The following is a 27,323-nucleotide window of genomic DNA, read 5'->3' as shown; positions in this document are numbered from 1 at the left end:
ATGGGGGAATTGTGCAAATCTCATGCAATTTGACTCAGGGATTTACAATGGGGTGTTCTATTAAATGGCAAAGACTGATCCGGATCTTTTTTAAAAATAAATGTAGGATTTGTATCACCGATTATGGGGAATTTTTGCGCTTGGCGGAGGTCTGCGCTCTCCGAGTGCTTTTCTAGTTGTTTACTTGTTTGATCAGCTCAACATGACGTGAAATTATGATCGCAAATGCAAAAAATATCAACTTTCTGGAGCGCTGCCGTGAAGTATGAACAGCAGAACAAAACAAACAGAATATAACAAAAACAAAATCAACAAAAAGAACAAACTGATCAACAAAAGGAACAAAAATGAATAAAATAACAAACTAAATAACATCCAAAATATAACAAAATAATCAACAAAAAGAACAAAAGTGACAAACAAACAAAATAACGTACAAAATAATCAACTTAGTGTCATTTCTTCAAGTAAAAAAGTTGAATAAAACATTGTTTGTTATGTTCCAAAACCACTTAAATATATGCTTGTATTCTGTTTACAGTATTGAACTGATATACAACAGTGGTTCACAAACTGTTTCATCTCACGACCAATAAAAAAAATCTTTGGACTCTACGCTGTTGGTCTATAAATGTTTCGATTGATTGTTTTATTTGTGTGTGTTTGCTTTTATTGTGAAGTGTAATGATGTGAGTGTCGCTACGGTCTCAGGTGTCACTAGAAGAACAGATCCCACAACTCAATGGGACCAACCTACACTGTAAAAAAAAACAGTAAAAAACACAGTATTATTCCAGCAGCACGGGTGCTGAAAAAATACTGTAAAATAACAGAAAATAACCATCTCATAAATTGCAGTAATTTTCCATAATTCAAATACAGTTTTTTGCCCTAACTTTACATGAGATTTTGCTTTTTTTTTTTTTTTTACTCTTTGATGTTTAACAAAGAATATTTTCATGTATTAAAACAATCCAATTCCCTGTAAATATATATATATATATATATATATATATATACATTTTTCAATGAGACTCAGTTGTCCAATCCACTGATAAAAACTGTATTTGGACAGTTTATCAGTGCTTTTACAACATTTTTGTTGTGAAACCTCCTGTAATTACACAAGATATTTGTCAATTAACAAACAAGTCTGGTTCAACTGACAGAACTAATACTTCTGTTACTGTTAACTTTCAGTAATTTTATCTGGTTTTATTTATTTATTTTTTTTTTACAGTATTAAACTTTAAATTAACAGTTTAATCTAAAAAAATAGAAAAGAAATATTTTTGAAATTACGATACATTTGTAAATGTATTTTAACTGTATCTTTCTGTAAAAAAAGAAAAAATTTCTTTTAAAAAATGTAAATTTTATGGTTATTCACAGTTACAGTTTTTTCATGTTATTTTCCATTTGACATGTAAAATCACAGTCTGTTTTTGTCATTTCATTGATATTTTCCTGTATCTGAAAAATACAGAAAAAATCTGTAAAATAAACAGTGAAAATTCTGTTAAATTACAGATTTTTTTTTTTTTTTTTTACAGTGTAGTTAAATTCATAAATAGATAAAATATGGCAGTGTGGATTTAAATACACAAACAGCAAATGCATGATTCATGAAGAAAATATGCTAATGCAGCGACTATTTCCTGTTTTTTTTTGTCTTAATCTAAAGCCTCTGGAGAGGTTTACAGACTCAAACACCTCGAGTGCGACAAATCCACTGAACAAAGCAGGGATCTGTTAATACTAAGGAGCCTTCGCATCAATATGTGCAGCTCTGATATCGTTAGTCTCATTACATAATTGTCTAACCCACAGGTGTCAAACATGCGGCCTGGGGGCCAAATCTGACCCACCAAAGGGTCCAGTCTGACCCCTGGGATGAATCTGTGAAATGCAAAAATTACACTAAGATACAAGGTTCTAATAGTTTTGGATTTTTCATTCTAGTTTAGTTTTATTTAGTTTTGACTTTTTTTCTCTAATTCAGTTCATTTTAATTCATTTTTAGAGCAGGTTTGATAGTTTTTATTAGTTTTCATTTTTTTCTAAATGCTTAGTTGTAGTTCAGTTGTAGTTCAGTTGTAGTTCAGTTGTAGTTTAGTTGTAGTTCAGTTGTAGTTCAGTTGTAGTTCAGTTGTAGTTTAGTTGTAGTTTAGTTGTAGTTCAGTTGTAGTTCAGTTGTAGTTTAGTTGTAGTTTAGTTGTAGTTCAGTTGTAGTTCAGTTGTAGTTCAGTTGTAGTTTAGTTGTAGTTCAGTTGTAGTTTAGCTGTTAGTTAGTTGTAGTTTAGTTGTAGTTCAGTTGTAGTTCAGTTGTAGTTTAGTTGTAGTTTAGTTGTAGTTCAGTTGTAGTTCAGTTGTAGTTCAGTTGTAGTTTAGTTGTAGTTCAGTTGTAGTTCAGTTGTAGTTCAGTTGTAGTTTTAGTTGTAGTTCAGTTGTAGTTCAGTTGTAGTTCAGTTGTAGTTTAGTTGTAGTTCAGTTGTAGTTCAGTTTTGGTTCAGTTGTAGTTCAGTTGTAGTTTAGTTGTAGTTCAGTTGTAGTTCAGTTGTAGTTCAGTTGTAGTTCAGTGGTCTCTTTTCTCTTCTTCTCTGTGCTCCTATTCAAATCAATCCCAGACAGGACTCTGCTGCTTTAGTCTCCATGTTTCCAGGTAGAGTGGGGACCAGAAGACGACTGGAAACCACAAGTGAACACAAGTGACGGAGCAAAAAGTGTCGTATGGAGACAGCACAGAAAACTGAGAGAGACAAAGAAATCCATTGAACATCAATCTGACATTGACAAAGACCAAAACCAAGGGAATTTATCCATAATTTTTATTCGTTTTAGTTAGTTTAGTAAACACACAATACAGTTTCAGTTGTTTTTTTCTTTTAATTATAGTTTTTATTTATTTCAGTTAATGAAAATGTTTTTACAATTCTAGTTTTTGTCACTTCGTTAGTTTTTGTTAACGATAATAACCTTGCTAAGATCTGACCAATCCTTTTAGTTCAGGTTCCACATTCAGACCATGCAGTGGGCAGGACCAGTCAAATACTATCAGAATAACATAGAAATAATGACAACTGCAAATTTTTTTTTCTTAGTAAATGTAAATATTTTCATGTATTTACACTAAAACAAAGTATGATTTAAAAAAAAAAGTGAATAACCTGAACAAATATGAACAACCTAAAATGTTTTAAGAGAAGTCAGTACAATTTTTGCAATATTCTGTCTGTTATTAAATGTTTTGTGTGTTTGTAGATCCTCTGTGATCTGTACGTTCTAATGCACATGTGGAAATGACAAACTGAGGCAGAATAGTGTTAAAATTACACTGATTGTTTCAGTTTCTTCATGTTATTCACAATGTTTAAAAGGATCGTTTGTAGATGGAAACATTTTCATTGTTCAATTTGACTTTTTTCGCTGTAAACTGTACAGAAAAGTTTGGAGTTGACATTATTTCTATATTCTTCTGTTCTTATTTTTCTGGTTGGGTCCACTGCAGATCAGATTTAGCTGAATGTGGAAGTGAACTAACAGGAGTTGGACAGCCCTGCTCTAACTCATGGAGGAAGAATCTAACTCACTTGGGCAGAAAAATCTCCCATTGAACTTTAAGGAAATATTGATGTTTCTAAACTACATGGACAAAAATATTTAGACACATCATGTCTACAGCTGTAAGATGTCCTGTTCATGAGGATTTGATATAAAACATCAATTTTAATAATCAATATATCTATCCCATAATATAAAACTCTATTCTAACATTAGTCCTTATTGTTTTGTATCCCAGACCCCTGTTAGAAAAGAAACACCTGGATTCAGCGTGTCCACAGACTTTTGTCCATTTGTGTATGAGTTAGGCAGTTCAGATATGAGGCTAACGGCAGCTTTGTGTTTTCATGGCTGTTTTCTGGCCTAGAGGCTCCACACTGGGTCTTTTACCTCCACTCTTCCTTCCATGCAGGAGTCTTACATTTATGTTTAGTGTGAGACACGACACAGACTCAGATCCTGCCTATATATAACATGTGCTGACTTTTCTGGAACACGTGTCCGTAAATTGAGACGACTGCTTAATGTCAGTCTGAGTGGCAAAGCAACGACTTTTCCTTCTTCAGGTTCACGTGGACGCTCTGTGTACATTCTGTCTGTCCAGTTTATTTCTGCAGGACACTTGGATCTGGAGGCACAATTACAACACATGCACCGTTTACCTGAGCTTACCTCCTATATATCCTATATCACCTCTATATATTCTATATATTACCTGTATATATCCTATATCACCTCTATATATTCTATATTACCCACATATATCCTATATTACCTGTGTGTATCCTATATTACCTGTATGTATTCTATATATTACCCACATATATCCTATATTACCTGTATATATCCTATATTACCTGTATATATCCTATATTACCTGTATGTATTCTATATATTACCTGTATATATCCTATATTACCTGTATATATCCTATATTACCTGTATATATCCTATATTACCTGTATGTATTCTATATATTACCTGTATATATCCTATATTACCTGTATATATCCTATATTACCTGTGTGTATCTTATATTACCTGTATGTATTCTATATATTACCTGCATATATCCTATATTACCTGTATGTATTCTATATATTACCTGTATATATCCTATATTACCTGTGTATATGCTATATTACCTGTATGTATTCTATATATTACCTGCATATATCCTGTATTACCTGTATATATCCTATATTACCTGTAAGTATTCTATATATTACCTGTATATATCCTATATTACCTGCATATATCCTATATTACCTGTATGTATTCTATATATTACCTGCATATATCCTATATTACCTGTATACATCCTATATTACCTGTGTATATCCTATATCACCTGTATGTATTCTATATATTACCTGTGTATATCCTATATTACCTGCATATATCCTATATTACCTGTATATATCCTTTATTACCTGTGTGTATCTTATATTACCTGTATGTATTCTATATATTACCTGTATACATCCTATATTACCTGTGTATATCCTATATTACCTGTATGCATTCTATATATTACCTGCATATATCCTATATTACCTGTATGTATTCTATATATTACCTGCATATATCCTATATTACCTGTATATATCCTATATTACCTGTATGTATTCTATATATTACCTGCATATATCCTATATTACCTGCATATGTCCTATATTACCTGTATATATCCTATATTACCTGTATGTATTCTATATATTACTTGCATATATCCTATATTACCTGTATATATCCTATATTACCTGTATGTATTCTATATATTACCTGCATATATCCTATATTACCTGTATGTGTATATATATATATATATATATATATATATATATATATATATATATATATATATATGTATATATATATATATATATATATATATATATATATATATATATATATATATATATATATATATATATCCTATATTACCTGTATGTATTCTATATATTACCTGCATATATCCTATATTACCTGCATATGTCCTATATTACCTGTATATATCCTATATTACCTGTATGTATTCTATATATTACCTGCATATATCCTATATTACCTGTATATATCCTATATTACCTGTATGTATTCTATATATTACCTGCATATATCCTATATTACCTGTATATATCCTATATTACCTGTATGTATTCTATATATTACCTGCATATATCCTATATTACCTGCATATATCCTATATTACCTGTATGTATTCTATATATTACCTGCATATATCCTATATTACCTGTATGTATTCTATATATTACCTGTATATATCCTATATTACCTGTATGTATTCTATATATTACCTGCATATATCCTATATTACCTGTATGTATTCTATATATTACCTGTATATATCCTTTATTACCTGTATGTATTCTATATATTACCTGCATATATCCTATATTACCTGCATATATCCTATATTACCTGTATATATCCTATATTACCTGTGTATATCCTATATTACCTGTATGTATTCTATATATTACCTGTATATATCCTATATTACCTGTATGTATTCTATATATTACCTGCATATATCCTATATTACCTGTATATATCCTATATTACCTGTATGTATTCTATATATTACCTGTATATATCCTATATTACCTGTATGTATTCTATATATTACCTGTATATATCCTATATTACCTGTATGTATTCTATATATTACCTGCATATATCCTATATTACCTGCATATATCCTATATTACCTGTATATATCCTATATTACCTGTGTATATCCTATATTACCTGTATGTATTCTATATATTACCTGTATATATCCTATATTACCTGTATGTATTCTATATAATACCTGTATATATCCTATATTACCTGTATGTATTCTATATATTACCTGCATATATCCTATATTACCTGTATATATCCTATATTACCTGTATGTATTCTATATATTACCTGTATATATCCTATATTACCTGTATATATCCTATATTACCTGTATGTATTCTATATATTACCTGCATATATCCTATATTACCTGTATATATCCTATATTACCTGTATGTATTCTATATATTACCTGTATATATCCTATATTACCTGTATGTATTCTATATATTACCTGCATATATCCTATATTACCTGCATATATCCTATATTATCTGTATATATCCTATATTACCTGTATATATCCTATATTACCTGTGTATATCCTATATTATCTGTATGTATTCTATATATTACCTGTATATATCCTATATTACCTGTATGTATTCTATATATTACCTGTATATATCCTATATTACCTGTATGTATTCTATATTACCTGTATATATCCTATATTACCTGTATGTATTCTATATATTACCTGTATATATCCTATATTACCTGTATGTATTCTATATATTACCTGTATATATCCTATATTACCTGTATGTATTCTATACATTACCTGTATATATATCCTTATTTGTTGTACATATTTCTTATCTATAGTATAGAGTTGGTTTTTGTGTCAGTAGTTTAGTAGTGTTGGTGTGTGTGTGTGTGTGTGTGTGTGTGTGTGTGTGTGTGTGTGTGTGTGTGTGTGTGTGTGTGTGTGTGTGTGTGTGTGTGTACAGGGTGGGGAAGCAAAATGTACAATATTTTGAGGCAGGGATTGAAAGACAGTGTATGACCAATTAGTTTATTGAAAATCATGAGAATTTATTTGCCACAAGAAAATGTCCATAATAGAAAATGTTTTTATTCTATGTGTCCTCCTTCTTTCTCAATAACTGCCTTCACACACTTCCTGAAACTAGTGCAAGTGTTCCTCAAATATTCAGGTGACAACTTCTCCCATTCTTCTTTAATAGTATCTTCCAGACTTTCTGGTAATAGTTTTGCTCATAGTCATTCTCTTCTTTACATTATAAACAGTCTTTATGGACACTCCAACTATTTTTGAAATCTCCTTTGGTGTGACGAGTGCATTCAGCAAATCACACACTCTTTGACGTTTGCTTTCCTGATTACTCATATGGGCAAAAGTTTGTGAAAAGGTATGGATAATAGTGTTAGGTATGATTATGACATCAGTATATGTTTGGGTTCAAAACAACTGACGTAGTGTCTGCTGAGAAAAAACAACTACATGTTCAGTGTACATTTGGCTTCCCCACCCTGTGTATATACTGTGTGTGTGTATATATATATATATATATATATATATATATATATATATATATATATATATATATATATATATATATATATATATAAAAACTTGTAGCTTTCTTTCTGCACATGCCTACATTTTTCAGTATTTTGTGTGATATTTTTATGTAGTCTTTTTTTGCACTAAGTGTTTTTGCTGCTAAACAGATATACACTGTTCCTGTGACAGTGACAATAAAAATGTTTTGTTTTCTTTTCTTTTCTAATTACAGTAAATCTTTAAAATAAAAAAGTGATGAATCTCTCCATTGCAGGACAGTATTCCTGCACCTTTTTCACCTGTGTTTTTTCGTTCCAGGTTCATGTCCCTCCTCGGCTCTGTGTTTTTTTCTTTCGTTCCAGGTTCATGTCCCTCCTCGGCTCTGTGTTTTTTTCTTTCGTTCCAGGTTCATGTCCCTCCTCGGCTCTGTGTTTTTTTCTTTCGTTCCAGGTTCATGTCCCTCCTCGGCTCTGTGTTTTTTTTCTGTCGTTCCAGGTTCATGTCCCTCCTCGGCTCTGTGTTTTTTTCTTTCGTTCCAGGTTCATGTCCCTCCTCGGCTCTGTGTTTTGGTCTAAGTGTGTCACCTTTAGTTTTCTGCTGGTGTTCCATTTGCAGGTCGTTTGTGTGTCAGCTGCAGCGTTGTGCGTCAGTCACTATTTTCACCATTACTTCCCCTTGAACCTGAGGACTCTCTTAAACCAAAGCTCTCAGTGATGTGTTGTCTCAGTAAAAGGACAGGTCTAGACCTCATAGGATGGAACTGATCTGACTTCAGTCTTATCTGCAGACCTTATCTCAAATTTGAAGCTACAATATTTGCATTACTTTGTCTAATATTGTCGTGTAGTTTCCTAAAATTTGCACATTTTCTTAAAATATTCTCCCATTCGTAAGTTCCCAAGAGGCAGCAGCTCCAAAACTCTGGCTTGTGTTCATGCTGAACCCTGAACAAAGCCACAGTGGGACTAAAGTGATGTGCGCTGTGGTTCTGAAGTCCTTCAGTGTTTCAGTCCGTGCACATGGTGACTGCAGTCCACCGTCTCTACTTATGACCTGAAAAATGGAATGTCCTGAGGTGTTTTTCTCTCAGTTTGGGAATTAGCCGAGCTCTCTTTGCCCAAATGCCATTCATTCACTCTCCGTGTGAAACCTTCAGAGGACTGAGAAGTGTTAGAAGTGCGCTCCAGGAAAGTGATCCACTTATTTATAGACCTTTAATTAGACTGGCTCTCTGGAGGTTCGACCAGGCAAATGATGAAATCTTTTTTTTTCCCCTTGTCTTTCTCTGTCTCACTTCTGTCAGCTTGCTCTCCCCTCCCTTCAGACCTTGTATCAGAGCTCGATCCCTTCCCGGCCCCCTCCACCTCCACCACCACACCCTGCATTCAAGTTATGATGCACTGCATGGGCTGTATACTTCTGCCCTACATAAGCACCGGGCTGCCACAGCTTGTTGTGGATTAAACATCAGCTGAGCGGTAAGTTTGCTCTGTGGACGCCCTGCTTTGTTTTATAGTTTGTAGATTTATAGCTTCTCTCCAGTGCATTGTGGTTATCTGTGTCTGAAAGGGGGAGATTTATGACTGCTTATTGAGTTTCTTGTCCTGAAGTTTTTGTGCTCTGTGTTGAGTTTTTTATTGTCCCTCGCAAAGGAGTTACTCAACAGGTCTGGGTTGTTTTGCAGAGGAGATTGCGCAATCGAGTGTTGGAACTGTGCAGCGCTACTGTGCCTCATGCAGGCAGGAGTGTAGTTCTGATACTGTTTACCACAGAGCCACTGTGAAGAAGGCCTTACATTCATCCAGAGTCAAACCCACTGTTGTTTAGATTAGAGCTGAAACCATTAATCGACTAGGTGCTAGAAGCGAATGCAAAAAAATTCACGATTCAATTAATCGACTGGGATTGATTGAAGGGAAATATTCTATTGCAGTTTTCCTGAATTGAAGCTTCTTTGCGCGTCACAATAAGCGTCCGTGTGAAACACAACAGTGGAACCAATGTTTAACAGCAGAGACATGAAGGAAACAAAGCTGTGATTCAGGAGAACTGTGGTTGAATGATTTGTTTTGGATCACTTTGAGTCGATTAATCATTTCAGCTGAGGTTTAGATTGAAGACCGAACCCTTGTAGCAGCAGCTGAGAAACATGTCAGAGTTTAATGTGTATTTGTGTTGCAGTAAGGGCATTACACATGGTAGAACAGGCATTGTTTTCCTCTTCATACATTCATGCAGGAAGTATTAAAGAGCAGCTCTAGACATGGAGAATCTTATTTCCTTCGGTTTGACCAATCAGCCTGCAAAACACTGAAAGCTGCTGTGCATCATTTAGTCCAGGGCTGTCAAACTCATGTTAGTTCAGTTCCACATTCAGCTAAATTAGATCTGCAGTGGACTGAACCAGTTAAAATAATAACAGAATAATATAGAAATAATGTCAACTCCAAACTTTTCTCTGTGTTTTAGAGTGAAAAAAGTAAAATTGAACAATGAAAAGGTTTACATCTACAAACTATCCTTTCAAAAGATGTGAATAACATGAACAAACTGAAACTAAGTGTCATTTTAACACTATTCTGCCTCAGTTTATCATTTCTACATGTACATTTGAACTTACAGATCACAGTGGATCTACAAACACACAAAACATTTAGTAACAGACAGAATATTGTTAAAATTGTACATACTTTAAACATTTCAGGTTGTTCATATTTGTTCAAGTTATTTACATTTTTTTTGAAATTATACTTTGTTTTAGTGTAAATACGTGAAAATATTTACATTTACTAAGAGAAAAAAATTGGAGCTGTGAGTATTTATAGATTATTCTGATAGTATTTGACTGGTCTGACCCACTTTAGATTGAATTGGTCTGAATGTGGAACCTGAACTAAAAGGATTGTTCATATCTTAGTGTAATTTTTGCATTTCACAAATTCATCCCAGGGCCGGACTGGACCCTTTGGTGGGCCAGATTTGGCCCCTGGGCCGCATGTTTGACACCTGTGATTTAGTTCACACTGTATCCACTTGTGGTCTTAAGTACCGATATTGGAAAAAACATGACCTTTATGGACAAGTTTGCAGAAATAATTTAGAAGTTTATAGCAAGAATGAATTTTCTTTTATGAGCCTTTTATCCTGACCGTCTGCCAAAACAAAAGAAAGTTCAGGAGAGGATTCCCGGTCTGGTGTAAGGTCAGTGTCCAGTGTTTTTATCCTGACCGTCCAGAATACTGATCCAGACCCAGGGCACAGGATCCAGTCCAATCCAACTTTATTTGTCAAGCACTTTAAAATAACTGCAGTGGACCAAAGTGTTGTACAGAAGAATAAATAAAACCAAAATAGAAGAATAAAATAGAATAGATTTAAAGACATAGAAACTGTACAAAAAAACCCCAGTATATACAGAAGAAGAAATAAAACCCAAATAAAAGAATAAAATACAAGACTAGATAAAAAAAAAAAACATACAAAGCCATACAATTAAAAACAACAAAATAAATAAATAAAATAAATGGATAAATAAGAACAATAAACCACTACCAAATAAAAACAATAGTATAAAGATAGTACAGTCAAACATCTCACATGGTTTCAAAAGCCAAGAAGAAAAGACGGGTTTGAAGAAGGGATTTAAAAACAGACAGAGGAGGTGTGTCTGATCTGCAGAGGCAGATGGTTCCAGAGTTTAGAGCAGGGCTGTCAAACATGTGGCCCGGGGGCCAAATGCAGTCCCCCCAAAGGTTCCAGTCCGACCCCTGGGATGAATTTACAAAGTGTCTAAATTCCACAGTCCAGGCTGTGGAACTCATGTTAGTGTGGGTTCCACATCCAGACCAATCTGATCTACAGTCCAATAAGAACAGCAGAAGAACCCACACAGAAGAACCACTGCAGATTTACTACTGGGTTTGATGGAAAAAATAATATTACATTATGTCTGTAAATAATGACAACTTCAATTTTTTTCTTTGTTTTAATGCTAAAATAACATTAAATTATGAAACTCTTTCCATTTTCAAACTCTCCTGTACCAATAAAATGTGACTAACCTGAACAAATGTGTCCAACCTGAAATGTCTGTATTAAATTCAGTCCAGTTTGAACTCTTTTCTTCCTGTTCCTCAGTGTTTAGTGTCTTTGGAGATCTGATCCAGAATGCACATGGACTAATGAGAAGTGGAGGAAGAAGACTGAGAAAATTACATTTATTTTTCTTAATAAATTTCAGGGTTTTTTTTTTTGGTTATTAACATTTTTCTGTTGTTTGGATAGTTTATAAAAGTAAGTATTTTCATAGTTTAATGGGCATTTTTTTGCACTAAAACAAAGACAAAATTTGGAGTTGTCATTATTTCTAGGTTCTTCTGTTCTTATTTGACTGGTCCGGTCCACTGCAGATCAAATCAGGCAGAATGTGGAACCTGAAAGAAAAATGAGTTTGAGAACCCTGGAAAAGTGTCTGGACTGAACTGTAGACCTCAACAAAACCATGTGAAATGTACTTTAATGGAAAGAGACATGACAAAATGAAAATAACATGAAAGGTGATGAAAAAATGTTAAAATGTAAAACAGGGAAAACTTAAAAGGTATAAAAAAGATAAATGATGGAAAAGAAGAGACTCAGACTCTGAAAATGTCAACAATATGACCACTCATGATGTATTTTTGTAAATTCTGGTTCTGAGACAGATGCACTGCAAAACTCAGTCACCACTGGTATCAGGTGTCTTTAACAGATGGCAGTGTTGGATATTTATCTGTTGTGTTACAGTCTGGTGCAAAACTCCTGCTCCAACACTGTGTCTGTTGGTTTAGTAAAGTTCTAATGTCCACGTCCACACATATGTATTGGTCTCTGTATTTAGACCCAATCGGATATATGTGAACTATGAACAGCAGGAAAAACAAACAGAATATAACAAAACAAGAAATCAACAAAAAGAACAAAAATGAATAAAATAACAAACAAACAAAATAACGTACAAAATATAACAAAATAATCAACAAAAATAACAAGAATGACAAACAAAATAACGTACAAAATAATTAGCTTAGTGTCATTTCTTCAAGTAAAAAAGTTGAATAAAAGATTATGTTTATGTTATGTCCCAAAAATACTTAAGTATATGGAGATCTGCAGATCAAATCGATCCGAATGTGGAACCTGAAAGAACAGGAGTTTGAGAGCCCTGGTTTAGGAGCTGCTGCAGTAAAGGCCGGGTCAGCCTGAACTCGTGCGTAGTTGTTGGTCCACTCAGGAGCAGCAGGATGGACGGTCCAGTCTGCTGCTGGTGCAGAAGGCACTGACAGCTCCAGCAGATGGTGAGTTGCATACCTCCATGTCAGAGTCCTGCTGTCCCTGCTTGCTGACAGATTCCTGGGAGACGTGAGGCTCTGTAGTAAAACCGCATGCATGCTTTTAGACCTGTGTTTGGAAGAGTGAACTAAAAGGCAAAGCAGACTCTAACTCTGTGTGTTTAATAGCTGGCCCCAGGCGGCGTACACACTAAGACATTAAGGAGAGTTGCGTGTGCTCCTCGTGTCAACACGGATGCCAATAAAGCACTCATTAGGTCATGCACAGACCTGATTCTGTTACCAGTAATCTGCACCATGAACCAGCGGGAGCACGGCGACCACAGAGCCGCTGTGTGCAGAGTACGCACACGTGTGTCGGATGTGACATGAATTCGATTTAAAGCCGACTCTTCTCTCAGCAGGACTCTTCTGTAGTGGTTGAGATGGCAGAAGGTGGGGCTGAAGGTGAACTACCTCAGAGGCGTCCTAGTGCAAAGGAGCAGCAAAACGCAGATCTGACGGGTAAAAACACAACCACCTAATGCACAGATGAGCGTTTTATTATCTGTGCAGAGCTTTGCACCAATGGAAAACGTCTCAGATAATAATTGTACCTTGAAATGGTGTTACAAGATTTAGGCCGTAAGCTATTGTTGTCATTGGGTGTCTGTCGTCGTCTGTCGTCTGTCATCTGTCGTCGTCTGTCTTCTGCCATCGTCTGTCTTCTGCTGTCGTCTGTCATCTGTCGTCATCTGTCATCAGTCGTCATCTGTCATCGTCTGTCTTCTGTTGTCATCTGTCGTCGTCTGTCATCTGTTGTCGTCTGTCTTCTGTCGTCGTCTGTCATCTGTCGTCATCTGTCATTGTCTGTCCTTCTGTCGTCATCTGTCATCTGTCGTCATCTGTCATCGTCTGTCCTTCTGTCGTCATCTGTCATCTGTCGTCATCTGTCATCGTCTGTCCTTCTGTCGTCATCTGTCATCTGTCGTCATCTGTCATCGTCTGTCCTTCTGTCGTCATCTGTTGTCGTCTGTCTTCTGTTGTCTTCTGTCGTCGTCTGTCATCTGTCGTCATCTGTCATCGTCTGTCCTTCTGTCGTCATCTGTCATCTGTTGTCGTCTGTCTTCTGTCGTTGTCTGTCATCTAACGTCGTCTGTCGTCGTCTGTCATCTGTCGTCGTCTGTCGTCGTCTTCTGTCGTCGTCTGTCTTCTGTCGTTGTCTGTCATCTGTCGTCATCTGTCATCTGTCGTCGTCTGTTGTCGTCTGTCATCTGTCGTCATCTGTCATCTTCTGTCGTCTTCTGTCGTCATCTGTCATCTGTTGTCGTCTGTCTTCTGTCGTCTGTCATCTGTCGTCATCTGTCCTCTGTCGTCGTCTGTCATCTAACGTCGTCTGTCTTCTGTCGTCGTCTGTCGTCATCTGTCATCTGTCGTCATCTGTCTTCTGTTGTCGTCTGTCTTCTGTTGTCGTCTGTCATCTGTCGTCGTCTGTCTTCTGTCGTCGTCTGTCGTCGTCTGTCGTCATCTGTCATCTGTCGTCATCTGTCTTCTGTCGTCATCTGTCTTCTGTCGTCGTCTGTCTTCTGTCGTCGTCTGTCATCATCTGTCATCTGTCGTCATCTGTCTTCTGTCGTCGTCTGTCTTCTGTCGTCATCTGTCTTCTGTCGTCGTCTGTCTTCTGTCGTCGTCTGTCATCATCTGTCATCTGTCGTCATCTGTCTTCTGTCGTCGTCTGTCTTCTGTCGTCGTCTGTTGTCTGTCATCTGTCGTCGTCTGTCTTCTGTCGTCGTCTGTCGTCTGTCATCTGTCGTCATCTGTCTTCTGTCGTCGTCTGTCTTCTGTCGTCGTCTGTCGTCATCTGTCATCATCTGTCTTCTGTCGTCGTCTGTCTTCTGTCGTCGTCTGTCTTCTGTCGTCGTCTGTCGTCATCTGTCATCATCTGTCTTCTGTCGTCGTCTGTCTTCTGTCGTCGTCTGTCTTCTGTCGTCGTCTGTCGTCATCTGTCATCTGTCGTCATCTGTCATCTGTCGTCATCTGTCTTCTGTCGTCGTCTGTCGTCTGTCATCTGTCGTCATCTGTCTTCTGTCGTCGTCTGTCGTTGTCGTCTGTTGTCCATTACAAAACTTTCAGTCGTCTTCTTCTCCAAAACTCCAGTTCTGATTGACTTCAAACTTGGTATACAGCTTCTGTATGATGATGTCAACACAAGGGATTGAAATTATTTGGATCCGGATCTGATTCTGGATTTGGTGCCACTTTGAAAAATGTTCCCATTATAACAGATAGGAAGTGGATTGATCCAATAAATCAGTATCAATGATATCAAGTGTGAATTTGAATTTTTTACAGATCTGATTGAATATGAGCAAAACATGGGCTATTTCTGTAATAGAATAAATACACAGAACTGGTGAGAATAAATGGATCTGGATACATTTCCCAAAGCTTTGAATTTGACCGCTAAGCTACAGGGCCATTGGTCTGATTTTTTTTTTTATTGTTTGTGCTGTTGTATGTGAACATGCATGTGTCTTCATGCAGAGTCGGTGCTGTCTGTGGATGACAGGCTGCAGAAGGACCGTGAGGAGCGTGAAGCCTTGGTTTTATGGAAGAAACCCCTGCTCACACTCTTCTACTTCAGCCTTGAGCTGCTCATCACCCTCAAAGACTGGATCTGCAGGTGAGACCGAGCACAAGCTGCAACTATCAGTGTTTCGTTGTCAGTGTATCGTCTCAGCTTTTCTAAAATGTCTGAAAACTGTGAGAAAGTGTTTCTAAAAACTCAAGATGACATCCCCAAATGTCTGGTTTGACTCAGAACCCAAATATAATCAGTTACTGATACAGAAGACGAAAGAGCCCAGATAATATTTCCACTCACCAGGATGAAAACAGACAGTTTAAGTACAAAGGCATTTAAAATCTGCTCTGCATCAACAAGTGACAACATTAAAATGCTCTTATATATAACTGCTAGCATTAAAAACAGAATTATTTAACATTCTATAATAATGCAACACTGAAAAGAACTATTTTGTCATAAAAAAAAAATAGATTTAGTTTCATGCTTATAGTACATTTTGCTGAAACTACTTTTACTTTCTTTTACTTCACGTTTACTTGTAGTGGAGTTTTTTCACTGTGTGGTATTTACACTTTTATTTCTCCCACCTTTGCCTGGATTCAATTACAACAGTAAATGTGCTTTCTATTTGTGCCGTGAGATGAAACTGTTAAGACACACATCGCTCATAATAATAATAAAAATAGTCTTTATTCATAGAGAACTTCTCATACAAAGCACAAAGTGTTTCTGAGAAGAAATGGAATGATAAAACAACATAAATATAAGATTAAAATGACACAGAAAGAAAACACAATGAATCACCAGCAGCTCAGATAAAACCAGGATAAACTTTTTGGCAAAATTATGTTTTAGGAAGAGGCTTAAAAGTATGAACTGACTCAAACAGGCTGGTTTCCACAGAAAAGTCATTCCAGAGATGATGGTGAATAGTCGATCCAGTTCATTTGTCAGTCTGGACACTGGGTCAGACAGATGACAACAGCCTGAGGATATGCATATTTATATGGCTGTTTAGAGATATATACACTATATGGACAATTACAAAAAAAGCCACTGATTGTATGTATGTATAAAGAAACATTCCAATTTGTTTTCTTGGGCTTTAAATGAAAATATGAACTACCTCATATCACTTTAGTCAATAACACGTCACAGCCTGATGAAAGAAAGATTAAAATGAGTTCATGCTTGCAGCTTCAGACTGACACTGCAAGTTTGACCAGAATATATAGAGCATAAAACGTTAGATGAACTCCAACTCATGTTTAGTAATTCATGAATTTGCAATCTGAACCTATCCTGTATTGACACCACTTGTTGTGTTAACACTGGTTAAGCAGAGTTTATGTGAGGCTGGTTTTATTTATATCGGTGTTAGTGATGCTTGTTGTTCTCTGACAGATGCTGGTGAAAAAATAGCAATCGCACAAAAACAAAAAGGTACAGACTCACACATAACAGCGGACAGGGCTGACCTTGGTCGTCTCTGTGCTATCAGACCAGAGGGCTTCCTCCCTCATAGTTTTGTCTGCATTCTGATGTTTAATAAAGTGTCTAAAGCAACACAGAACAACAGACTTCACAGGTCTTGCTTATCATTTACTCCTCATTAACCTACGTCAGGGGTGTCAGACTCATGTTAGTTCAGTTCCACATTCAGCTGAATTTGATCTGCAGTGGACCCAACCAGAAAAATAATAACAGAATAATATAGAAATAATGTCAACTCCAAACTTTTCTCTGTGGTTTAGAGCAAAAAAAGTATATTTACATTATGAAAGAAAAGGTTTACATCTACAAACTATTCTTTGAAAAGATGTGAATAACATGAACTGAAAAAATCAGTGTAATTTTAACACTATTCTGCCTAAGTTTATCATTTCCACATGTACATTAGAACGTACAGATCACAGTGGATCTACAAACACACAAAACATTTAATAACAGACAGAATATTATTAAAATTGTACTTATTTCTCTTAAGACATTTCAGGTTGTTCATATTTGTTCAGGTGTTTCACTTTTTTTTTTTTTTTGCTAAATTATACTTTGTTTTAGTGTAAATACATGAAAATATTTACAAAGAGAAACATTGTCAGTTGTCATTATTTCTCTGTTATTCTGATAGTATTTGACTGGTCCTGCCCACTGCAGATTGAATTGGTCTGAATGTGGAACCTGAACTAAAAGGATTGTTCATATCTTAGTGTAATTTTTGCATTTCACAATTTCACATTTCATCCCAGGGGCCGGACTGGACCCTTTGGCGGGTTGGATTTGGCCCCTGGGCCGCATGTTTGACACCTGTGACCTACGTCATCACTGCTGTCATGAAATGGTCTCCACCTCAGGGACTGCACTTATCTTACCTCAGCCTCAAAGCATCATCGTCGTCAGACCACACGATGTCACAATCACTTCTCTGAGCTGCACAACATGGTTTTTTACACATCTAATAATCGTTGTTGACACAGAGAGGGCCTTAAAGAAGGTCAGAGTGTGCGCACAGGGAGGCCTTTGTGGTTAACTGTGCGAGGACAACGTGTTTATTTTCTAAACTACAAGAGGATGTGGTGAGCCACAAGCACCACGAGCTGTGTTCTGACTGAAAGAAGCTGCCGTTCACCCACACGCAAAACACATGTTGTAACTGCTGCAGGGGGATACAGGCAAACACATTAGGGCTTGGCCCTCCAAAGCACGAAATACTTTACCCTGAGTGTTGATAGACATGGTTTGTAACTTAAAGCACATGTAGGGAGAGTCCTCAGGCGACATATTGTTCTGTGATATGGCTGATCGCACTGTGCTCGAGATGTAAATGGAGATAATAGTTGTGACATAAAGGATACGGACAGAGGTGAAGAGCTTCATGTTCTCTGCAAGACAAAGTTGTGTTTGAGCAAAGCGTGAACTCAATAACTGTGTGCTGTGATGGCACCTAAATTTAGATTTAATGGAAAAAATATGTGGAGGGCACTGAAGACTAAATCTGGAGACAGGCTGAGCCCCTTTAACTCTGGGAAAAACTACAAAAAAAAAAGTTCCTGTATACACTAAGCCTATTGAAAATCTAATTAATGAGTGAATGAAGTAATTAGTTGAATAGAAAATAGATTCAATTAACCCAGTAGCTTTTTATTCAAACTACATCAGTGTTCATAATGTTGAAGATATTTACTAAAAAATCGATTTTGTTTTTTTTTTTGTGGATAATCTTAGGAGACAGAGGAGAAATGTCATTTTTGAGTAATTCGTATTAGTTATTTGTCCGCTTTAATTAACTCTATAAAATAAAGTGGTTGTAAATAAATGACAGACTGAGGAGGCAGGTCAGTGGGTTCACTGACAAACAGCTGTGTTTATTCACTTTGTTTGATGAACAAGACTCATACTTCACATGTCGGTAGGTTTTTGACAAGGGGAACACAGCTGGGGCCTTCTACACCTACTTCTGAACCCAGGCTTCTAAAACATGGAGTTTTAGAACCGCATCTAAGTGCAGTTGAGGTTAGCCATTAGCCAGGATACACGCTAAGCAGCTTTTCTTTGGAAGCTGTTGGTTTCATAAGAACCAGACAATTTCACTGATTATCTTGAACATCTCCTGTGACACCTTATGAAATCTAAAAAGAACTAAATTACTGTTTTGTGAAAAGTGTCAGACTGAGATGTTGCTACAGTCGAGGCCCAACGGCTTGTCATAGCCCAATATCAGGCGGTTTTAAGTCTTCATTGTCCTTAATATGTTAGACATTACCAAACTCTGGAAACAGATCACTTATATCCATCATCACAACTGTAAAATCTGCTGTGCTAAAGTATTAAGATTAGACACGAGCAGAATAGTCAATGATGTTGCTAGGCTAGGCTAATTAGCCGCAGGTTTGCAGTTGTGCCGAGTTCTACTCCCTGCCGAAAACTGCTCTTCTTTCCTAAATCAGCCATGAAGAGGACAATGTGCACCGAATGCATCCTGCCACAACCTTTTCTCCTTTCAGACTGTAGGGTATGAAATGAACTGAATTATTCAACCTCTTGTCACCATCACAGCTGTGCAGCAATTAATAATATTGTAAGATATTGCAGTTATGTTTTTTTTTTTATCTGTTTAATATTAAAGTGTGCAAACTGTATGGTATATAAAACTTTCTAAAGTTGAATCTTAGATACACAACACACAAAATATAGAACAATATAAACAGATACTGCCGAAAAGGGCATCACCTGCGGCTGGGGATGCAGTTTTCAGCAGGAGCAGAATTCGGCACCGGGTACTGCCGAAAACTGCATCCCCCATCAGAATAAGACTGCGAATCCAAAGGAGTGGAATGACTTTAGCAGCTCACATTTGGAGCTCTTCTGGTGTGACAGGGTGAATTTGGTGCACTTTGTCCTCTTTATGGCTGACTTAGGAAGGGGGAACTGTTTTCGGCAGCGGCTGGCGATACAGTTTTCGGCAGGAAGTAGAATTCAGCACAACGAAGCTAACTGTAGTGAACATGAGCCCAAACCCTGAGTAAGCAACTTTTCTTTGGAAGCTGTTGGTTTCATAAGAACCACACAATTTCACTGATTATCTTTAACATCTCCTGTGACACCTTATGAAATCTAAAAAGAACTACCGTTTTGTGAAAAGTGTCAGCTTGAGGTGTTGCTACAGTCGAGGCCCAACGGCTTGTCATAGCCCAAATCCGGTGGTTTTAAGTCTTTGTTCTCCTTAATATGATCAGAGTTAGACACTACCAAACTCTGGAACCAAATCACTTATATCCATAATCACAACTGTAAAATCCTCTGTGCTAAATTATTAAGATTAGACATGAGTAGAATATTTAGTGATGTTGCTAGGCTAGGCTAATTAGCCGCAGGTTTGCCGTCACATGTTCATCAATGATGAAATGGCAGGTGATGGAATTTTTCATCTTTTGTCAAAATAATTTTTTGTCACCTCTTGTTTTATCTTGTTAGATTTCTAGGCTGTTTTCATCTCGCTGTTTTATTTACATTTTTCTAGCATATTTTGTCACATTTTTTTTTTTTTTTACATAATTTTCATTTCACCATTTCCATTCTGTTTTGTCTGGTACATTGTTTTTGTCTAGTGTCATTTCGTGTCATCTTTGTAGCTTACATTATTTCTGTGTTACGTTTTGGACATAATTTTCATTCCATGTTATTTTAATCAAGTTTTACCTTTTACATTGTTTTTGTCATTTTATATCATTTCCATCCTGTTAGCCTTTTCGTCTTGTCTCTTTTACATTACTTTTGTCTGAGGCCTCTTCTCTGTGGTGCTGAGGTCAACATTTCTAAATTCTTCCTGAGAAAACTGTTCTTCTATTTCAGATGGGAAAATTAATTTGTATATTGTTTGGTATTCTTATGTATTTTACTCTGAGAATTGGTAGCTTAATGAAGCCAGCCCTGTGACCCATTTTGGACCTTGACCCTAAATTTGAAAAAGGCAGCTTCAGCTCAATGATGTGCAAAAGTGAAGTGAATGAGCCCAGATCTCCAGACCCTAAACTCATACCATGGACGGTCTGACCATGGGGTTCGTACACACTCTTGGGCCGCCAATCAGAACGACCTTTATTTTTCTTTAACTTCATGTTCCATAATCAATCTGGTTCACACATTAGACTCAATCTAGGCTGATGAGGCAAAAAGTTAATATCAGGTACTGATAATAGTCTAATTAGATCTCTCACACAGTGTCACTCCAGAAAATTGGACTCCTGCTTTAAGACAAGACATTACATTCTTTTTTTTTTTTTTTTTTTCGATCAGAATTAGCCTTGAGCACTGAACAGACAGACAGATAGATAACTTCCCTGTCTTCAAGATCTTAGCTGATTTAATTAAAAATATGTCAAGTGAATTATAGTTTTGTTGTGCAATATAAGGAGTCGGATTATTTTATAATTGAATTAGCATTTTATTAGTTTCAGAATAAGCTAGATGTCATAGTTTTATACAGAAAAGCAGCATGTAGCAATTAAATATGGACGTATTGCGTTGAAAGCATTTTGTTGATGAAGGCTGCAAATGCAGTGTTTGCAGTGGCTTGAACAGGTTCCATCAGCAGCATCATCATCATTGACCCAAAGAATCAAATGTAAATGATGCTGTTGCTGTTCACTAATGCTTCAAATGGTCTTTTTTCCTCCTTTCCTACCTATCTACCATCTCATTGCATACATACACACCCTGCCTCATATTCTCTTCACCTTTATATCTTCACCATATCCATCATTCTGTATCTGCTTCATCTTCTTTTCCTTCATTCAGGCTCTGGCAGCAGAGACAGACTGTGTTTGCCTTGCTGATCCTGCTTATCCTCCTCTCTATTGCCTATTGCGTTGAAGGGACACACCAGAAGGTGAATTAATAATAAAACTATTTATATTAAGTATGTATGAAACCATACTTAAAGCAGCGTATGACTTTTTAAAATTTGTAAAACCCCAGTGATAGCCTAATTATCACTAATCCATTAGTCTTTCTGTGCTTATGCACTTCCCTCATGTTGAACAACTTCGAAGGTGACTCCAAGTGACCATGCAAAAGCAGTTTCTCACAGATTGAGCATGAAAATGAGCCAGATCGCTACAACGTAAAATTATCCAGTCCACCAAGGTTGTTTTTAAGAATGAGTATAGTCGGTGGATGGAGGTCAAGGACACATTTTGGTTCAGCACTCACAAAGAGACCGCAAAATTGCTGCTGCGTGGAATTCCCATTCCCACAATGCACTTCAACAAAATTTCCAAAAAGGTTCGGTTAGTTCTGGTAATAAGCAGACTGTGTTTATGAGGGAGTCATCTTTGAAGTCATTCACTGTGAGGGAAATGACTCAAGTGCATAACCACGGAAAGACTACTGGATTAGTGATAATTAAAGGTGCGGGAGACTTTCGTGACCAATTTTTCATCAAATCTGTCCATCCTCAGTCATATCCTCAGTATCATGAATCTGTTCGACTGTCTGTCATTACTCACCTGAATCGCTTGCATTACGGTGAACAGTTTTTTAGTTCCATCCACCAGAAACAAAATATGTGTTTACATTCAGAGCCGGGAGGTAACTCGGGCATCTTTGGAATTTTGTCGAGACATGCATTGTGGGAAATGGAGGTTCACGCAGCCACCAGACAGCAGCAGTGCGACCATATGATATATGGATGAAACAAACACGTCTGAAACGTAGAAACGGCTGGAGGAATATGCATAGAGGGAAGGGAGCTCCTGCTGTTTCTGCGTCGTGTCTTTAGCAGCTGCCGCTGTCAGGTGGCTGCATGAGCCTCTGTTTCCCACAATGCACGTTGCGACAAAATTCCTCAGATGCTGGAGTTCCCTCCCGGCTCTGTTTGGAAACACATGGTTTGTTTGTGGTGGATGGAACTAAGAAATTGTTCACTGTAATGCAAGAGATTCAGGTGAGGAATGACAGACAGACTTACAGATTCGTGATACTGAGGCTATGACTGAGGTTGGACAGATATGATGAAAAATTGGTCACGAAAGTCTCCCGCACCTTTAAGCTATCACTTGGGTTTTACAAATTTGAAAAAAAAATTTGTGATGAAAGTCATACATTGCTTTAAGGTGTAGTTGAATGTATTTTCACTAGAATAAAGACAGTTTGCATTATCACACTGGCACATAAGTCAAAAACAAAAGCGTGTCTGTGAAGGATATCTGCATGAATGTCATCTCTAACAAGTGTAATCTTGTGTGAGTTTGCCTCATCAGGCTCGTTCAATCATTAACTTCTCATAAAGCTCAGTCTGACCTACTAATTTCTTGTCCGCAGAGCAAGCTCCTTCAGCTATGTAAACCCCAGCGAGCCATGCTGTAGATCTTGAACTCTCCCACTTTTTCTGTCTTTTTCCATCCATGTGATGTCGTATTTTGAAACCCTCTTCCATAAAGTTTTTTTCAGCTGTAAATGCAGTTACTCAAGGAGTTGTGTAATCACTTCTCAGTAACCACACATAACAAATCGCCCATGGCTGGCACTGCACTTCCCAGCATTCTGCCAGCAGAGACAGGGGCAGTACATGATGTGTTTGTTTAGCCGGGTTTCCTGGGAAATGGAGTTCTTAGGTAAAGCCCCCCCCCCCCCCGTTCCCCTCAACTTCCCACTCCTCATTCCCCCCTCTACTCCCCAGCCCCCTCCCTTCTTCCCGTAATCTACACACTCCATGCTTCCTCCTGAAAACAACCTGCCCTGGCTCAAGGGAGGAGGTGTGAATGGAGAGGTAGATGACAGAGGTGGAGGGAGAGAAAGACGAGGAACGCTGACAGAGACAGATAGAAAGATCTTGGCTTGACTTTCTTTAGTAGTTGTGTAAGAGCTGGCTGCCACCAGAAAGAATAATGGTACTGTTCTTGTGTCAGTGTGCTGAACACTCCTACCCTACGGCTCTGTCCTCTCAACTCAACAACAACCTCTGTCTCTAAAGCGTCTCTCACTCCCTCTCTTTCTCCACCACTCACTTGCCCTCTCCCAGCCTTTAAAGTGCCCTCTGTTTTTTACACTTTCACTCTTGTACCTTCTGACAGTGTGTGTCTTTCTGTCCCTCCCCTCGTCTTCTCCCCCCACCTCTTCTTGTTTTCCTCACACTCTGTGCATGTGTCTCTGCCATGTGGTTGACCGTCCCTCTCTCTGGCCCCTGCAGTATGTGCGCTACATTGAGAAGAAGACGCTGTGGTGCGCCTACTGGGTTGGCTTGGGCATCCTCTCCTCGGTGGGTCTTGGCACCGGCTTGCACACCTTCCTCCTCTACCTGGTAAGAGAGATGTTTTCTGTGATTCTTCATGACAAGTTGTACACTGCAGTTATTCACTTGTGCAATGCAAAGCTGAAACTCAAACACAGTGGATGATGGGGGTGCAGTGACGCAGGTCTAAAAAGGCTGTGTTGATGCTGTTGTTGGGTTGTTGCTAAGGCTTTGAGCATAGTGTTATTATTATTGAAGGCTTTTGGAGGCTCCTCATGCAGTGACACATGTTTGCGTGAATGTGAGTGCGATGCTGGGTTCGTGCGTGCACGTATTTTCAGAATGGGGTGGAGATAAAAGCCGCACTGTTTTGACAGGCAGTCCAGGAACAATCGCACTCACTGACCCCTCCAACTGAGTGCACATGAGGATAAAAACAGTCTCCCTCCCCCCTCCAAGTTCTTTCTCTTTCCTTTCTCTCCTCTCTCCTGCTCCCCACTGTGTCGCTCACTCTCACTTTCTAACACTCCCTCCCTCACTCGTTCTCCTGTCCGTGCCTCTCCTGTGCTTACACTCCCCCTTTTTTCTCCTCTTTTGCTCTTTTGTTTTGTTTTTCGGTCCTATCTCTCTTGGTCTCTGAGTGTCGCTGCTCAGTTTTAGCACAGGGAGCTGTTGGTTACACAGGGTCGATCACATCGGGGTCCCTAAACATCTGCTCGCCGTCGCTGGTCCAAGTCCATCTGTCATGAGGGAGTCCAGAGTGGCGGTGGTGTGCCCTCGCCCAGTGGAGCTGAACTGGAAACTTTGAAGTGCATGTCCTCCATTCTGCTGGTTTGAAAAAGCCAAACTCTGGCGCTCCCAAATGTAATTTGAGAGTTTTTTCTTTACTCTTGAGTAGTAGTTGTGCGGATGTTTGTGGGAGGTTTTGAAGTAGGATGTCCCCATCTAGTGGCCTTGAGCAGTACTGCAGCCTGTGGTGTCATCGGGTTCATGACAGAACTTGGTGCTCTTTGGTGGAGCTGCTGTAACAGGGTTTCTCTGATACTATACATCAGTGCTGTTGGATTCAGCAGCTGATAGATGATATGTTTGTGCCATTAGTTGTAAAAATGACCTCATGTGACCCTGAAAAATGTGAGCTGTTATTTGTTGGTGTTTTTGCCGGGGGTGCAGACTGTGGGGATCATTCATTATTTTAACTGGCTGATATCCAGATATTGAAAAAAGCCTAGTCAAATACTGATGCAATTTAGTTTCAAGTCTGGCCACATTTATGTAAAGGAACACTGTCTGATCTAGTATCTGGCTGCTTCCTCTCCTAAACTATGACACAAGTAAACAAGACACAAGCAAAAAGCACAAAACTGACCTCAGAGAATTATAATTATAGATGCTGAAAGAAGCTATTGAGATTCCTGAGTAGATTTATGGGCCGTGAACAGATTTCTCCGATTTCTGAATATAAAAAATGTTGAAGAATTTCTGTGGTAATTGAATGCAATGAGTGCCAGCAGAAATGTCCTGTTTTGAGGAAACTAGGACTGGGTCAGTTATTTATATCTGGGGCAAACAAGTTCAGAGCACTTGTTAAGATGTCCCTGTAAACTTACAGCTTCAACAGTCGCAGCTTGACCCTTTTTCGAGCTGTTTGTTATCCCATCCAAAAGGCTGTATAATATGATACGACTGAGGACAGAAGTGTGGGTCTGGATGTTTATCAGCTCTTCACTGTTGACGGCTAAGATTTCAGGGTGAAACCTCTGTTAACATTGGAAAACAACATGAGCACAGTGACTTTGTAAGTGGTTCCACTAGAGATGAACACTTGTGCGCACAGTACAAATATAATTGCTGCAATTTATTGAATGGCCTCTCATACAGACTGCAAATTGGTGATGCACCTCAATTAATTTTTGTTGCTTTAAATGGGTTAAATTACCAGTTGCAGAGACATTAATGGTACATTGGTTGCCTTTTTGTGTGTTTATATTACTACAAATGAAATCTAACAGAACGACTGATTAGCAAAAGATGAAGGATCACGTGAAAATGTAATAAATTGGAGTCCTATTACATATTACTCTGTCATTCAATTTGTTAGTTTTACAATGAAATCTATTATTATGTAATGCATTTACTTCTAGTGGTCAGTAGATGGCATCATTGTCCTACAGATGATGATAAATGTCTGAAAATCACATCAGAGTCCAGTATTTTATATGTCTTGATGCTGTGTTTTGATATATTAATGTTAATTTTCAAAGCTAGAACTGAATGATGCAAAGAAGGCTGTTTGAATACCAGGAAAATAGATGTTTAATTGCTTTATATAACTGTATTGTGTCACTACATTGAATGAAAGACATTCTGCAATTTAATAACCAAACAAATGTCAATAACCTGAAGAAATCAGTACGTAGTGGTCTATAAACTGTCATATGACTCGAGTTCTTTTGTGTAAACTCCTTCCTCTTTGTAATATGTATAAAGACAAACAGTAACAGGTTGAATCCTTATGAATGTCGTTCTTTTCACATGATAAAACATGTGATTTTGTTTCTGCATTGTTGTCAGATGACTCCTCTTTGACCCTCCCAGTTGTTTGTCCTTTTTCTTCTTTAGTCTCAATTCCTTGATTGAAGTTAATTCTTTCATTTCCTCCTCTGATAATATTGCGGTCACCTCCTTTTTCTCCTGACATGATAGATTCGGTTATATGATCCAGGGTGTCTGCAGGTCTGTGAAAAGGCTTAAAATCCGTTAAATTCAATTTATTTATATTAAGCTCAAGAAGTAATTTAATAGTTATTTTAATTTTATTTGTCTTTTCTGCATGAACATCCACATCTCTGGTTTTACAGATCTTTTAACCTGCATTGCAAAAGCTGGTTTTGTTCTTTATGCTTGTAGATTATCACAATCACTTAAACAACTATATTCTAAAACCAT

General features: G+C 37.4%; 1 protein-coding gene across 1 annotated transcript in view; it reads left to right on the top strand.

Annotated features, from left to right (window-relative positions):
- Positions 1–9,099: 9,099 nt before the first annotated feature.
- The window catches only part of LOC115433574 (vacuole membrane protein 1-like), a 99,467-nt gene continuing 81,243 nt past the window's right edge, over positions 9,100–27,323 (top strand). The window contains 5 exon segments of the mRNA XM_030155054.1: positions 9,100–9,225; positions 13,479–13,581; positions 15,601–15,739; positions 21,941–22,031; positions 24,333–24,443. Coding sequence (XP_030010914.1) covers positions 13,503–13,581; positions 15,601–15,739; positions 21,941–22,031; positions 24,333–24,443 — 420 coding nt within the window. The 5' untranslated portion in view covers positions 9,100–9,225; positions 13,479–13,502.

Source organism: Sphaeramia orbicularis, chromosome 14 (assembly GCF_902148855.1).
Source record: "Sphaeramia orbicularis chromosome 14, fSphaOr1.1, whole genome shotgun sequence".
NCBI lineage: Eukaryota > Metazoa > Chordata > Actinopteri > Kurtiformes > Apogonidae > Sphaeramia > Sphaeramia orbicularis.
The sequence above is the reverse complement of the archived record's forward strand: the minus strand, read 5'-3'. Positions and strand labels throughout refer to the sequence as shown.